Genomic DNA, 12,764 nt, shown 5'->3' with positions numbered 1-12,764 from the left:
GCCCCCTCGTGCAGCGGGGAGCGGGCCGCAGCGAGGGGACGGTTGTTCCTGAGGGTCGCATCCTGAGAGCTGCCCGCGGCTTACTGGGTTTTGCCGTTAGTTGTGAGGCAGCCACACTTTGCTTCCCCTGGCTCTGGAAACGAGTAAAGAGAGACGCAAAACAATCTGCCGGGATCCGAAGGGACCCCCAGCGACCCCGCTAAGCGTGGTGCTTCAAGTGCGCAGGCGCCGGCGCGCGCCGGGCAGGGAGCAGGGGGCGGTGGCGGGTCCCGAGGCTGCGGTTCCGGGGCGGGGCCGTCAGGAACAAGCCGAATAGGCGTCTCGGAGCCGCTGCGGCCGTAATGGCGATTTTTAGCGTGTATGTGGTGAACAAAGCTGGCGGCCTGATCTACCAGTTGGACAGCTACGCGCCACGGGCCGAGGCTGAGAAAACTTTCAGTTACCCCCTTGATCTGCTGCTGAAGCTGCACGACGAGCGTGTGCTGGTTGCCTTTGGCCAGCGCGACGGCATCCGGGGTGGGCTAGGCTTGCGTCCGATGGGCGGGCCGGGTGCTGCGGAGTGGGCTGGTGTCTCTGCAGGGCGGGGGGAGGGCGAGGGGACAGGGGGTGAGGCTGGGTCGCCAGTCCCTTTGGCGGAATCCCCGCGCTGGGGCTTCGTTGACCTTTAGCCTCACCTCTGCAGTGGGCCACGCAGTGCTGGCCATCAATGGCGTGGACGTGAATGGCAAGTACACGGCCGATGGGAAAGAGGTGCTGGAGTACTTGGGCAACCCTGCCAATTACCCGGTGTCCATTCGGTTCGGCCGACCGCGCCTCACCTCCAATGAGAAGCTCATGCTGGCCTCCATGTTCCACTCGTAAGTCCCCCAGCCCTTCCTAGGGCCTGTGGTCCTGCACTTGGCCTTTAGGCCGGCTGGATTAGTGTGGTTCTGCGGGAAGTCTCCTGAGCGGCCGTGCTTACCTTTCTAAGTCTCCTTTTAAATCGTCAGTTCTTGTGTTGTGAAAGAAAAAGAACTAATGCAGGATGACTAGGTTTTAGGAAATACCGGCAGTGGTGTGACCTTGCACAAGTCCACTTCTCTTCCCTCAGATTTAGTTTCTGAAGTCAGGTAACTTAATTAAATGGTCGTTAAGACCTTTTTCTCATTCTCAACGATAGTAGATGTGCTGGGTAATCATAGCCATGGGGTAAGTAACCATGACACATATGCCCAGTGGTAATTTTACCCTCAGTTTTCAATGTATAATGTTTTACACCAAAGTATGAGTGTAAAAAACGTGCAGAGCTCAAATGAATTTTAAAGTTTGGTGCTGCTGCTAGGCAGTTGACACGGCCTCTTCTGACTTCTCCGTGTAATGTGAACTCAGCAGATAAGGTCACTTCGGGGGACAAGTTTGAGAAGCATCCCTCCCCTTATACAGCCGGCTGCATTCCCAACCTTACCTCCTTTGCAAATAGGCTGTTTGCAATCGGTTCCCAGCTGTCTCCAGAACAGGGCAGCTCAGGCATTGAGATGTTGGAGACCGACACCTTCAAACTGCACTGCTTCCAGACACTGACAGGTAGGCGTCTCCAGATAGGCCAGAGGGATGGGGGAAGAGACTGACCAAAGAAACTTTGGTAAGCAAGGGGGTGGTGGTTAACTTTTCCTGGGACAGTTGCACAGACACATACGTCTATTTGTTTTGTGAATCCAAAGCCAATATATAATCTGATGCCAATTTCGTCAACTCCGCCCAGAATGCTCAGCCGAGGTTATCCTGTGTGCAGATAAAACTCACCATAATGGTATCTCCTGTTGCACACGTTTCGGAAGGTGTATTTCAAAATGAAACTTGAATGCCAAATGGAAATGACCTTTGGATCATGTCATTGCCTCACACCCTTAATGGGGATAATTGAAAACTGCCTGAGTCTGTCCCCTGCCTGGCACTTGCTGCTGAGGGACCACAAGGAATTAAGTGACAGAGCTAGAGTTCAAAACGTGATCTCAGTCAATTGGGTGATGTGATAAAGTCACTTCCCTGTTCTGGTCTTACAGATTCACAGTCTTGCCTTTCCTGCTTTATGCAGCAATAAGGATAAAAATAAAAATGGGCTTATGAAAATGCCATTTGCACACAGGATATTCGCTGCATTCTCTACCCTTCCGTAACCATTATCGGTCCTTCTCCAGGGATCAAGTTTGTGGTACTGGCAGATCCTAGGCAAGCTGGAATAGATTCTCTTCTCCGAAAGATTTATGAGATCTACTCAGACTTTGCTCTCAAGAATCCATTCTACTCCCTGGAAATGCCCATCAGGTAGGCGGTCCCCCTCCCCGAGATAACTGGTCGAAGAGTCCTTGCCCCTCCCTTTTGCTCTTCCCCAGGTCATTTTTCAAAGGGATAAGAAGAGTTACTTTTAAATAAAACAAAAACGGACTAGTCTTTTTTTTTTTTTTCTATTTTGAGAAACCAAAGACTTTTCTTGCCATTCATGTCCTTCTTCAAGCAAGAGTACTTGGGCATCCAAAGTGGGAGGAGAGTCTGAGACCTCACACTTTGTTGTCATTTGTGCCTCTTGGGTCTGGCCTAGGTGTGAGCTGTTTGACCAGAACCTGAAGTTAGCCCTGGAGGTGGCAGAGAAGGCTGGAACATTTGGACCTGGGTCATAGGCTGAGCCTGCAACAGATGCCCCAAATTTTGAGAGATCCTATAGCAGGGATCCTGCTGTATCCACTCCAGTGGAGATTCCCACAGCCTCGTTAGTGCACTTGAAGACGGGAGGGTGCTGAGCCTGATGACATGTACTGATCCCTGAGCCTTAATGCCATGTGCTCTGCCATCCTATATCTATCAGGAGCCTGATTCCCAACTCTGTACAGGGTTATTTATGGAGGGAGTAGGCCCATAAATGCTAAATAAACATTCCTTTGATCTGTTCGCTATTTTAATTGGTGGTTTGTGGGGGAAAGGCTCTGGTGGGGAGATGGGAATGATAAGGAAATTCTGGGAAGATAAGCTATGTTCTGGTAGAAAACAAGTAATTGTTCGTTTGGTTTGTTTTGTTTTTGTTTTATATTTTAGGCACAAGTGACAAATGTATTTCTTTTTATCGTTATTAAAGTTGACAAGTGACAAATGTATTTCTTTTTATTGTTATTAAAGTTTTCCCCAATGTAGTTCAGTAAATGAAGCATTTAATTTTATTTTATTCCACTGTTGGTCATAGTTTGAGCCCTACACACTCCCTCCCCTTTCACCTCAACAGGGCCTCTTTTGTATGTAGCCACACACTCATCACTAGTGAAAGGTCAGGCTGGATCTGCTCCCAAATCTTCTTGGGATTCAGCTCCTTGTCAGGCTCTCCAGGAAAAGCATCAAAAACCGAGCACAGGATTTTGAGTCAGGAGCCTTGGGTCTAGTTCCAGCATCGCTGACGTCTAGGGTGGCGGCAGCAGTGGTGGTCACAGTGGGGTATTACCAGGTGTTTACACCAGGCTTTACTGCTTTTACCCTAATCTCAGGGTGCATTCTATTACAGACAACAGATTTAGCAAAGACTAAATTTAGCAAAGACTCTCCGCCTCAGAGTCTCAAAGCTAGTTACTAAGCACCTGAGTTTGAACCCAGGCTTTCTGACTACACCATCTATGAGCCACTGTTAATATTGCCTTCCTCCATTCAGTGGTTTCACCTGCCTGAAACCCAGAAGCTTCATCTGTAAAATGATCATTGAATTAGTGAAGCTGAAAGCAGAGGACCCATAAGCTTAAAGAAATCCCTGTCAGGTTGCCCATTCGTGGAAAAAGCAGATACCAAGAGAATATTTCCCAAAGAAAGTGGTCTCTGGCTTGGAGTACCCCTTTGGAAAGAATGACTCAGTGATAATGTTTAGTATCAAATCTAGTTTTAATCTGTGTCAAGTTCCCCACCCTCCCAGCCCCATCTGCCATCTTCGCAGGGTACTCGTGAGCGTGATGGGCCTCCTCCTCCCCAGGAATCGGAGGTACTGGCAATAGCAGTCGCCCGGTGCTGAGAGGCCTTAGGGCAGAAATTACAGGCCACTGGTACCCTGCAGCTGCAGGAGGAGCCTTACTTCTCCTGGGGACAGTGTGGGAGGGCCCAGGAGGGGAAGAAGGGTCTAGGGGACTCCCTGACAGCAGGGGTTTCCTTTTGGAAGGCAGAAAATAGGAGCTAATGGAGTCCGAGAAAAAAAAGTTGCCTTTTAAATAGAACAGAGGATGGGGAGCTGGGACCTCATTAGCCACTGATAACTTCCAGTGCCACCTGGGCGAGGGAAAAGGCGCACAAGAGGAAATCAAAGGTTCGGTGCTAGTCGGAGCAGCCCCCCTTTCTCTCTCTGCCCCCCTCTGCCCCCCAGCCTCATGCAGGGGAAGACCACAGGTGGGAGAGGACGCACTGGAGCCTGTACACTCTTCACTCAGCCTTCTTGGGCACATGGCCCATCTTGGTGCGGATGTTTCGTAGGAGAAAGAAGGCAGCTGTGCTGGCTGCACAGATCACTTCAGCCACCCAGAAGGCTGTGCTCCAGCTGTAGTGCTTGGCAATGGTGCTGAAGGGCAGCCCAGCCAGAAAGCCGCCCACTGCAGAGGGGGTGGGGGAAGAGCCTGGGTCACTTGTGAGGCTAGAGTTGGTGGGGCTAGCCCCAGCGTCCAGCTAGCCTATGCGCAAGGCACAGCAGGGATCAGGTGGACGCTCTGGAGAGCACTGCTTACCATTGGCCATGAGTCCCACAATGGCATGGGAGGTGCCGCACAAGTTGGGAGGGGCGCTCTCGTTGGCTATAACTCCGAACAGGGCAATGGGACCGTAAGAACAGAAACCAAACACAGCTCCCAGCACCAGGATCCAGAGCTGCAAGGACAATGCAGGGTGGCATTTAGAGTCTGAGAAACCCTACCCACCTACCCCTGCCAGGGGAGAGAAAGATGCTTGGCCCCAGGAACACATGATTGTAGTAAGGAGGTAGTAAGTGGCCTCCCTCTCCCCACTTCCCGAATCAACTGACAGGGCCAAGCTAGAGGCGTGGAGACACGCTGAGCCAACCTGAGGGCCTGAGTGGGTAGGTGAAAGGGACGCAGAAGCCATCCCTCCCAGTTAGATGCTGTCTCTTAGAACTGATGCTAGCAGCAAGACAGACAGGGTAGGACAAGGGGGAGACAGACCAGGAGGAAAGCCACAGGTAAGGCACCTCATGCTCCGTAAAGCCTGTAAGCTCAGCAAGAGGGTGAAGAGCTGGAGTCCAGAAAGCAACATCCTAGAGGAGCACAGGGAAGAGAAGAAAACCAGGCCCCAAGTCCAGGAGGAGCGCCAGAGTACAGAGGGCACGAGGTAAACGAGAACTGGAAAGGGAAATCTGAGAGGCAGAGAAAGGCCTGGGCCAGGGTAGTCAGGGACAGGGAACCTGACAGTCTCTGGCCCTTGCTCTCTCATCCTTGTGCCAGTGGCAGGCCAGGCGCTCCCCATTTACCTTGGGGGAGTCACTGGTCACAGTTACCCGGAAGAGGTACATGGACACGGTCATGCCAGCCATCATGAACAGCAACAGGCCGTGGCGAGGATTCCCGTAGATGGACAGCCCCGCCTGTGGATACAGGCCCAGCAGCAGGCAACATCTGCCCCTGGACTCTGACACGGCAGGGCTTCTGCTGACAGGTTTTTGGCAATCCCACCACAGTTCTTGGCCCGGGGCAGCTCTGGGAGGCCCTGGGACCTGCTCATTATATCCCGAGGCCAAACTCCACCACATCCCCTCCTCCACCTTGGGGACGCGTGCTAGCAAGCGGCACCTAGTGTCTCCTCAACCCCAGCTTCCATCAGCCTGTAGAGAACCCTGCTGCCAAGCTGAGACAAATTCTGGCCCTCCTTGACATCCGTTAAAACCCTTTCCCCAAGAGCCTTACCTTGCCACCATATCCTCAGCAGGTAAGAGTTATGTGGAATCATTCCAGCCTCCCCCCACCCATATGCCAGCCTGCCCATGCCCCAGGGCTCCCGCCTCTCTGGTGCCTGTCCCAGTCATGCTGGGAAGATTTAAAGGGACCCTCCTCCTTCCTGTCCCCTCGCCCACTCACCTTTGCCATGGCCCGGTCGGACAGGTAGCCAGCTGCGATGCTGCCTACAAGGCCCCCAACCTCCAGGGCACTCATGTAGGAGCTACCTGGAGTAAGGAGTTGTGGTGGGAAGAGGGAAAGGAAGAGTGGAAGGGGGTTAAACACACTGGGGTTGTCCGACTGGCTGGAACCCAGAGAGGTACAGGTCCCCAAGGGTGACTGGCCGCAACTCTCTGGGTGGTGCCTGGCCTCGGATAGAGAGAAGCTGGGCCTGAGTTTCCCATCCCCTTCATTGATTCCTGCTCCCTAGGCCCACCCCTGCTCCAACACTCATCTTACCCACGAGGACTGACTGTCCTTTCTCCTGGATCAGGAAGAATTGGCCCCAGTCAGTGCAGCAGGTCTTTACTCCAAATACCACAAGGTAGCCAGTGGAGAGCACCCAGAGGTAGGGGGACAGCAGCAGGTCCTGTAAGGTGCTCTCCTCCTTCGAGGAGCCTGGGGGCAGGAGGAGGCCAGGCCTCAGGCTCTGTTCTTGCTGCTCTGCCCTGACCGAGCCCCCACCACTCATTAACTAGCCACAGGGCCAGAGTCCATCCCCATAGCCAGGCACCAGCAGGACGGCACCCCTTTGCCCACTGATCTGCCCTGTCCCCTCCACTGCAAGCCTCAGCAAATGAGAGAGAAACTGAGGACCAAGGCACATGGCGGAAGGCATCTGAGCCATTTAAGCTTGGGATGCTGTCCAGGACAGGGAAGTCTAACTCTGCTGTGAGGAAGGACCAGGATATAACGTGAGTCACAGCATTTATTGGCTCTGCCACTTGTCTGGTACTTAAGTGTCTCTTGGAACGAAGTTTTATTTACTCCCCACCAACTCGCCATCACCATCCCTCCCCCTGCTGCCATTGGCTAGCCTGGGGCCAGGCATACAGCCAGTCCTCAGTGAAAGTCTGCCAAATGAATGATGAATGAAGGTGCCCCAATCACCGGCTTGGGTGGGTGCTCACCCTTCTTGCCCTTGGATGGGGTGGGGTCCAAGTTTTGGAGTCCGACGTCGGCAGGTTCATTGTGGATGAGCAGGAGGCAGAGGAAGGAGACCACCACACAGAGGGCCCCCGACAGGGCCAGCGTGCTGCGCCAGCTATAGCTCTGGGCGAGGACGGTGGCCAAGATAGGGCCCAGCCCTCCAGCCAGGTTCATGCTGGCGGACAGGATGGCCCACCAAGTGCCAAACTGAGATGGTTCGAACCACTGTGGGACAGAGGGGATGGAGGAGGTGCCCACATTCAACACGCTGAAGGTGCAGGTCAGGTGGGGCAGACCTAGGAGCTCACATTACAGGGATGAGGAAGAAGGCGCTTCTACTTGGCAGGGCCAATTCCCTCATCTGCCACCCGATCCCACCATGCTTAGCTCCTAAAATATCTTGACAAGCAATAGGAGCTGGACTGGAACTCCCAGGGAACCTGCTGCCCCGGAATGGGGGTGCCGGTGCTCCCACATGCTCCTTAGGCATCCTCTATGACAGTCTAAAGAAGCTCCCCGGAAGCAGGCACGCACCTTCCGCAGGATCTTCCCACACGGAGGCCAGCCCAGCCCCTGTGCCAGGCCGTTGAGGAACCACAGAGCAGCAAAGACAGGTACCACGGAGCTCCAGGAAAACGCTATATTGACCAAGCCCACCAGGAGCAGCCCCGAAGAGAAGAGCCAGCGAGCACTCATCTGGTCAGACAGGACCCCGCTCACAAACTTGCTGATGGCATAGGCTGCCGCCTGGCTGCTGGTGATGAGCCCTGCAGGGGGGAGAGCAGGATGCGGGACGCCTGGGGAGTTAGGGGCTGGGGCAGAAGCGGAGGAGGGCTGGAGGAAGGCATGGGGTCAGGTGTGGCGAGGTGCCAGGCAGGGTGAGACAGGTCCCCTCCCAGACGGCTTGGAAGAACCTGTGCTGGGTTCCCGGGGCCCCGCTCCTCGCCACCAGCGCTAGCCCCAGGCTGACCCATGACTTTGCAGCCTCCTGTAGAGTTCCAGCTGCAGCTGTCAGGAGGCAAGAAGGGAAAAGCAGGCAGCCCCCCTCCCTGGGATTTACAAAGGCCTGATGACATTTCCCCCTCACACTGGCTCCAAGCCAGGGCTTTTGGAAGTTCTGTTTCCCTATCTCAGGAGCTTAGAAGTGGAGTCAAGGACCTTCCTCCTCCTGAAATGTCACCTGGTGGGCCATGTGAAGTCATTTTGCCAACTCCCCAGTTTCCATTGCTCACAACGTCAGTGGCCAGCAGGCACCCCGCAGTCTTAGCATGCCCCCACGCAGTGTGGAAACTGCGCAGGGTGACCCTCAACACAGAATAAGCCATGTTTCTGGGGGCACTCGTGGGCCACAGGCACACAAGGACACATCAGATGAGCAGCACTCCTCAGGCACGTGGAGAGCACATGCCTAGTTCCTCGCCCTTACCCAGGTACCTGGTCAGAGTCCCCTCAGTCAGCACCTGCAGGCTGCCCCCCGTCCTCTGCTGCACACGGACCCTCCACACAGCCACAAACACCCAATTTGTCCTACTAGTGCTGGGTCCCAGGGCCCAACCCCTTACCCCACCAGGGCTCACCCAAGTCATCCTTGTCCAGAGGGATCTCCTCCACCAATGATGGCATGACAAAGGAGAAGGTCTTGCGGTTGAAGTAGTACAGGCTGTAGCCTCCAAACATGGCTGAGAAGATCACAGTGCGGTAATAGCCGTAGCCTTGGGCCGCCATGGTGGAAGGGAGCGCGCCCCACTGCCCAGGACCTGGAGCCTCTGACCACAGCTCCTGCCGGTGGCTCTCTCGGTGCCCAGATCTGCTGAGTTAGGCTTTCTCTGCTCCCTCCTCCACCCAGCCTCCCAGGCTCCCTTTATAGCCACCTTCTGGACAATCATTAAGCCTGGGACGGCTTGTAGGGAACCCAGTGTCCTGAGGGCGACAAGAAAACAGCAGATTACTGACTGGGGAAGAGGTGGGGGCTGGAGGGGGTCGCAGAGGGAGGCACTGCCAGTGAGCCAGCACCAGCCAGCATGCTATGTCCCCAGAACTTCTGCGTTCCTCTGCTTTTCCTTGTCTGCCCGCCCGTGAAACCAGCTGTGATTAAAAGTTCAACCTAATTACTTTTGTCTTCAGGAGCCCAGGGGAGGCAGGGGTGGGATAACCAGAGATGCCCTCGCTAGCCCTGCTCCCTCAGTCACCTACCTTCTCATTCATCCAACCAAGTTTAGGGAGGGCTTACTGGTTGCTTAGCACTGCATTAGGTGCCGGGGTAGTTTCCACACACACACTTAATGAGACACAAACCCCCAACAACCCGACTCCCTAGGACTGACTCAAGTGACTCTCAGGGCTCAGCGCACATTCATATTCGTGTGTAACTGTTTATGGATAGTTGCAGACCTGTAAGCAAGAGAAACTTCCCTTTGCAGGCCCTGTGTTGCACCGAAAGCTGCCCTGAAGGCTGGGGTCCTGGCGGGGCCACTCAGCGGTCTCTGGTCCCTTTACCCTGGAACGTCAGGATGGGGTGCCCTCCGGCCGGCTGGGGACTGCAGGGTTTGTGACAGCATGGCCCATGGGCGGGAAGGTGCACCCCGCGGACTTCAGGCGGCAGCCGCGAGCCAGCCCGCTTTGCAGGGCCCAGGCAACACGCCCCCGGCTTCTCCGCTCGGTTGGGAAAGCAATAGGAGCAGAAGGCGTAGGCACAGCGAGGCAGGCGACCGCACGTAGTCTCCCGGAGGCTCCTCGCTTCGGGCTCCTAGTGGCTCAGCCCGGCAGGATGGGGCCAGGCGCAGGCTCTCGGCACCTGCCCAGCCCCGTGTCCTCAAGCTACCCGGGACACCCGACTCGGGCTGGAAGCCCACGGGCCCGGGTGCGGGAGCTGGAGAGGTGCGGAGACACCGGAATGGTGCGACGAAAAGAAGCAGGTGCGTGCTGGTCACGGGCAGCGCCCCCAGGAACCCCCCAGACCCAGGAACTAACCCCCGCCCGGGAAGGGGCAGCTGCAGGAACAGCTCCGGTTCGTATTGGAAGTTAGGGCAACCTTTGCTGGGGCTCTAACAAAGGAGCCCAAAGACCCGAGACTCCCCCTCCAGCCCCGCCTTCTCGCGGCGCCCCTCCCCCGCATTCAGCCAGCTACCTGGACGCGGGCGGGAGCCGAAGTAGGATAGAGCGGGACGGCAGGGCCCGCGGGCGCATGCGCGTGCGCTGGGGGCGGGCCCTCTGCCGGCGCCTTGCTGGCTGAGAGCCAAGTCCACCCTTCAGCGTTTAGTCCTACTCTTGCGGGAGGTATAGGTCCTTGGGCGAGGACAGCGCCCCTTAGGGGCTGTATTCGTATGTTCCCTTCTTAACTGATGGCTTTCCACAAATCCGTTTTTAGTGAGTGCACTACCACTGCTCCCGCGTTGTTCACAGTCTGGGAAAGGTCTTGTAGAGAGCACAGTCTTTTCTGTAAGAAGTTAAGGCAGTCCTCAGTAAGCACAATCTGAACATTTAATTTGTAATCAGACTGTTGGGAACGGGGTTAAGATAAAATAGACGGAGTGTTTAAAAGTACCTGGCTGGAAATAAACATTAAATTCTAATCCCAGACCCACTACATTTTAACAATGTGACCTTTGGTAATAATCTCTATGAGCCCCAGTTTTTTATAAACCTCATAGGTTTGTTGTGAGGACTCAGAAGAAGATATTTTTTTAAAGAAGATTTTAAAAACTGTAATTGTGGGACGCCTGGATGGCTCAGTGGATTAAGCCGCTGCCTTCGGCTCAGGTCATGATCTCAGTGTCCTGGGATCAAGGCCCGCATCAGGCTCTTTGCTCAGCGGGGAGCCTGCCTCTCTCTCTCTCTCTCTCTCTCTCTCTGCCTGACTCTCTGCCTACTTGTGATCTCTCTCTCTGTGTCAAATAAATAAATAAAATCTTAAAAAAAAAAAACTGTAATTGCTAAAGTAATCTCTGCACCCAACATGGGACTTGAACTTTCAACCCGGAATCAAGAGTCTTAGGTGACACCGACTGAATCAGCCAGGTGCCCCTCAATAGAAGATTTAGATAAGAATTAAGAAAATTCAGATCATTGCTTTCATAGAGACCACTGGAGAATTGCTGAAAGAATTTTAAGTATTCCAAAGTTAACAGCAAAGAAGTTTTAAATTGGGAAGGTGGTCCAGGAAGGGAGGAGACGCCCACAATCTGCCACCAGCCCAAGCAGAAGGCCTCATGAAAGATTTTAAAATGAGATTATAAAACACTGCAGTATGATAACTACATGCAATGTACAATCCTTGATTGGATTCTGATGAGAACCCTTAGTGTGATCAGCATTTCCCCTCCTTTCTGTCTGGGTCCCTGAAATGATGAATGCTGTCAGAGATTCCCATCCACATGGGTAAGTCATTCAGCCTCCCAGATGGCTGTCTTGGATCTAGACAATTGGGAGGAGCCGACCTAGGAGAAAATAAGAAATTAATGAAGAATCAGAGTCTTGATATCAGCAAAGTATGGATAGTAAATTATCAGGAAGATATTGAGGACCTTGTAGACTTGGCTCTGGTGAGGTAGGAGATCATGATGGAGAAGGTGTTGTGGCTGGAGATGAGGTGATGGTGATTCACCTGATCCTGAAAATCCAGATGAGTCAGAAAGTGATTCACAGAGAAAGAATCGGCTAAAGAACTCCAAGCTACTGAGCCCCCTGATGAAGTGTCCTCAACAAAACTAAAAGACAACCTACTACTGAATGGGATGATATTTGCAAGTGACATATCCAATAAAGCATTAGTACCCAAAATATATAAAGAACTTATACAGCTCAACGCTGAAGAACAAATAATCAGACTTAAAAATGGGCAGATGAGGGGCACCTGACTGGCTCGGTCAGTAGAGCATGTGACTCTTCATCTCAGGGTTGTGAGTTCAAGCCCCATGTTGGGTACAGAGATTATTCAAAAATAAATAGGTAAACTTAAAAATTTTAATTAAAAAATGGGTGGAAGACACAAACAGACATTTCTTCAAAGAAGGCATCTAGATGGCCAACAGACACATGAAAAGATGCTCCACAGCACTCATCATCAGGGAAATGCAAATCAAAACCACAATGAGATATCACTTCATACCTGTCAGAATGGCTAAAATCAAAAACACAAAAAACAAGTGTTGGCGAGGATGTGGAGAAAAAAGGAACCCCCATGCACTGTTGGTGGGAATGCAATCCGGTGCAGCCACTCTGGGAAACAGTACGGAGGTTCCTCAAAAAGTTAAAAATAGAGTTACCATATGATCCAGTAATTCCACTACTGGGTACTTACCCAAAGAATATGAAAACACAGGGCGCCTGAGTAGCTCAGTTGTTGGGCATCTGCCTTTGGCTCGGGTCATGATCCCAGGGTCCTGGGATCGAGCCCCACACCAGGCTTCCTGCTCTGCTCAGCCGGGAACCTTCTTCTCCCCCCCCTACATCCCCAACTTGTGTTCCCTCTCTCGCTGTGTCTCTCTATGTCAAATAAATAAATGAAATCTTTTTTAAAAAATCTAAATTAATGTTGGCACAAGATTAGGTACTGGTTTTTGGACCAAAGCAACATGAAAGCAAATACTTTTGACATCTGTTGGGGTGGATTGTAACTATCATACATTTGGAGTGTTATGATTCCAAGCAATCTTTATACAATGTGAAACACTGTAT

General features: G+C 53.0%; 2 protein-coding genes across 10 annotated transcripts; one reads left to right on the top strand and one right to left on the bottom strand.

Annotated features, from left to right (window-relative positions):
• Positions 1-8: 8 nt before the first annotated feature.
• TRAPPC4 (trafficking protein particle complex subunit 4) lies at positions 9-3,124 on the top strand. 3 transcript variants are annotated; one of them, XM_004749982.3, is made up of 5 exons: positions 9-516; positions 683-857; positions 1,460-1,563; positions 2,178-2,304; positions 2,455-2,596. In XM_004749982.3, the coding sequence occupies exons 1-5, from the start codon at positions 342-344 to the stop codon at positions 2,531-2,533; spliced, it is 660 nt and encodes a 219-aa protein (XP_004750039.1). In that variant the 5' UTR covers positions 9-341; the 3' UTR covers positions 2,534-2,596. The 3 variants fall into 3 exon arrangements, with proteins under 3 accessions (XP_004750039.1, XP_004750038.1, XP_044936384.1); XM_004749981.3 differs by having other exon boundaries at positions 15-516; positions 2,579-3,124; XM_045080449.1 differs by lacking the exons at positions 9-516; positions 1,460-1,563 and having other exon boundaries at positions 722-857; positions 2,579-3,124.
• A 751-nt stretch (positions 3,125-3,875) lies between these two features.
• SLC37A4 (solute carrier family 37 member 4) lies at positions 3,876-10,335 on the bottom strand. 7 transcript variants are annotated; one of them, XM_004749990.3, is made up of 10 exons: positions 10,216-10,335; positions 8,666-9,008; positions 7,623-7,855; positions 7,070-7,313; positions 6,399-6,557; positions 6,081-6,166; positions 5,477-5,590; positions 5,198-5,263; positions 4,722-4,860; positions 3,876-4,589 (listed from the first exon to the last, which is right to left on the bottom strand). In XM_004749990.3, exons 2-10 carry the CDS (start codon positions 8,811-8,813, stop codon positions 4,423-4,425), a joined length of 1,356 nt encoding a protein of 451 aa, XP_004750047.1. In that variant the 5' UTR covers positions 8,814-9,008; positions 10,216-10,335; the 3' UTR covers positions 3,876-4,422. The 7 variants fall into 7 exon arrangements, with proteins under 7 accessions (XP_004750047.1, XP_004750048.1, XP_044936381.1 ...); XM_004749991.3 differs by lacking the exon at positions 10,216-10,335 and adding an exon at positions 10,059-10,203; XM_045080446.1 differs by lacking the exon at positions 10,216-10,335 and having other exon boundaries at positions 3,876-4,026; positions 4,406-4,589; positions 8,666-10,052.
• Between the last annotated feature and the right edge of the window lie 2,429 nt (positions 10,336-12,764).

This window comes from Mustela putorius, unplaced genomic scaffold (genome assembly GCF_011764305.1).
Source record: "Mustela putorius furo isolate JIRA1106 unplaced genomic scaffold, ASM1176430v1.1 tig00000460_pilon_pilon_pilon, whole genome shotgun sequence".
In the NCBI taxonomy this organism is placed as follows: domain Eukaryota; kingdom Metazoa; phylum Chordata; class Mammalia; order Carnivora; family Mustelidae; genus Mustela; species Mustela putorius.
The sequence above is the reverse complement of the archived record's forward strand: the minus strand, read 5'-3'. Positions and strand labels throughout refer to the sequence as shown.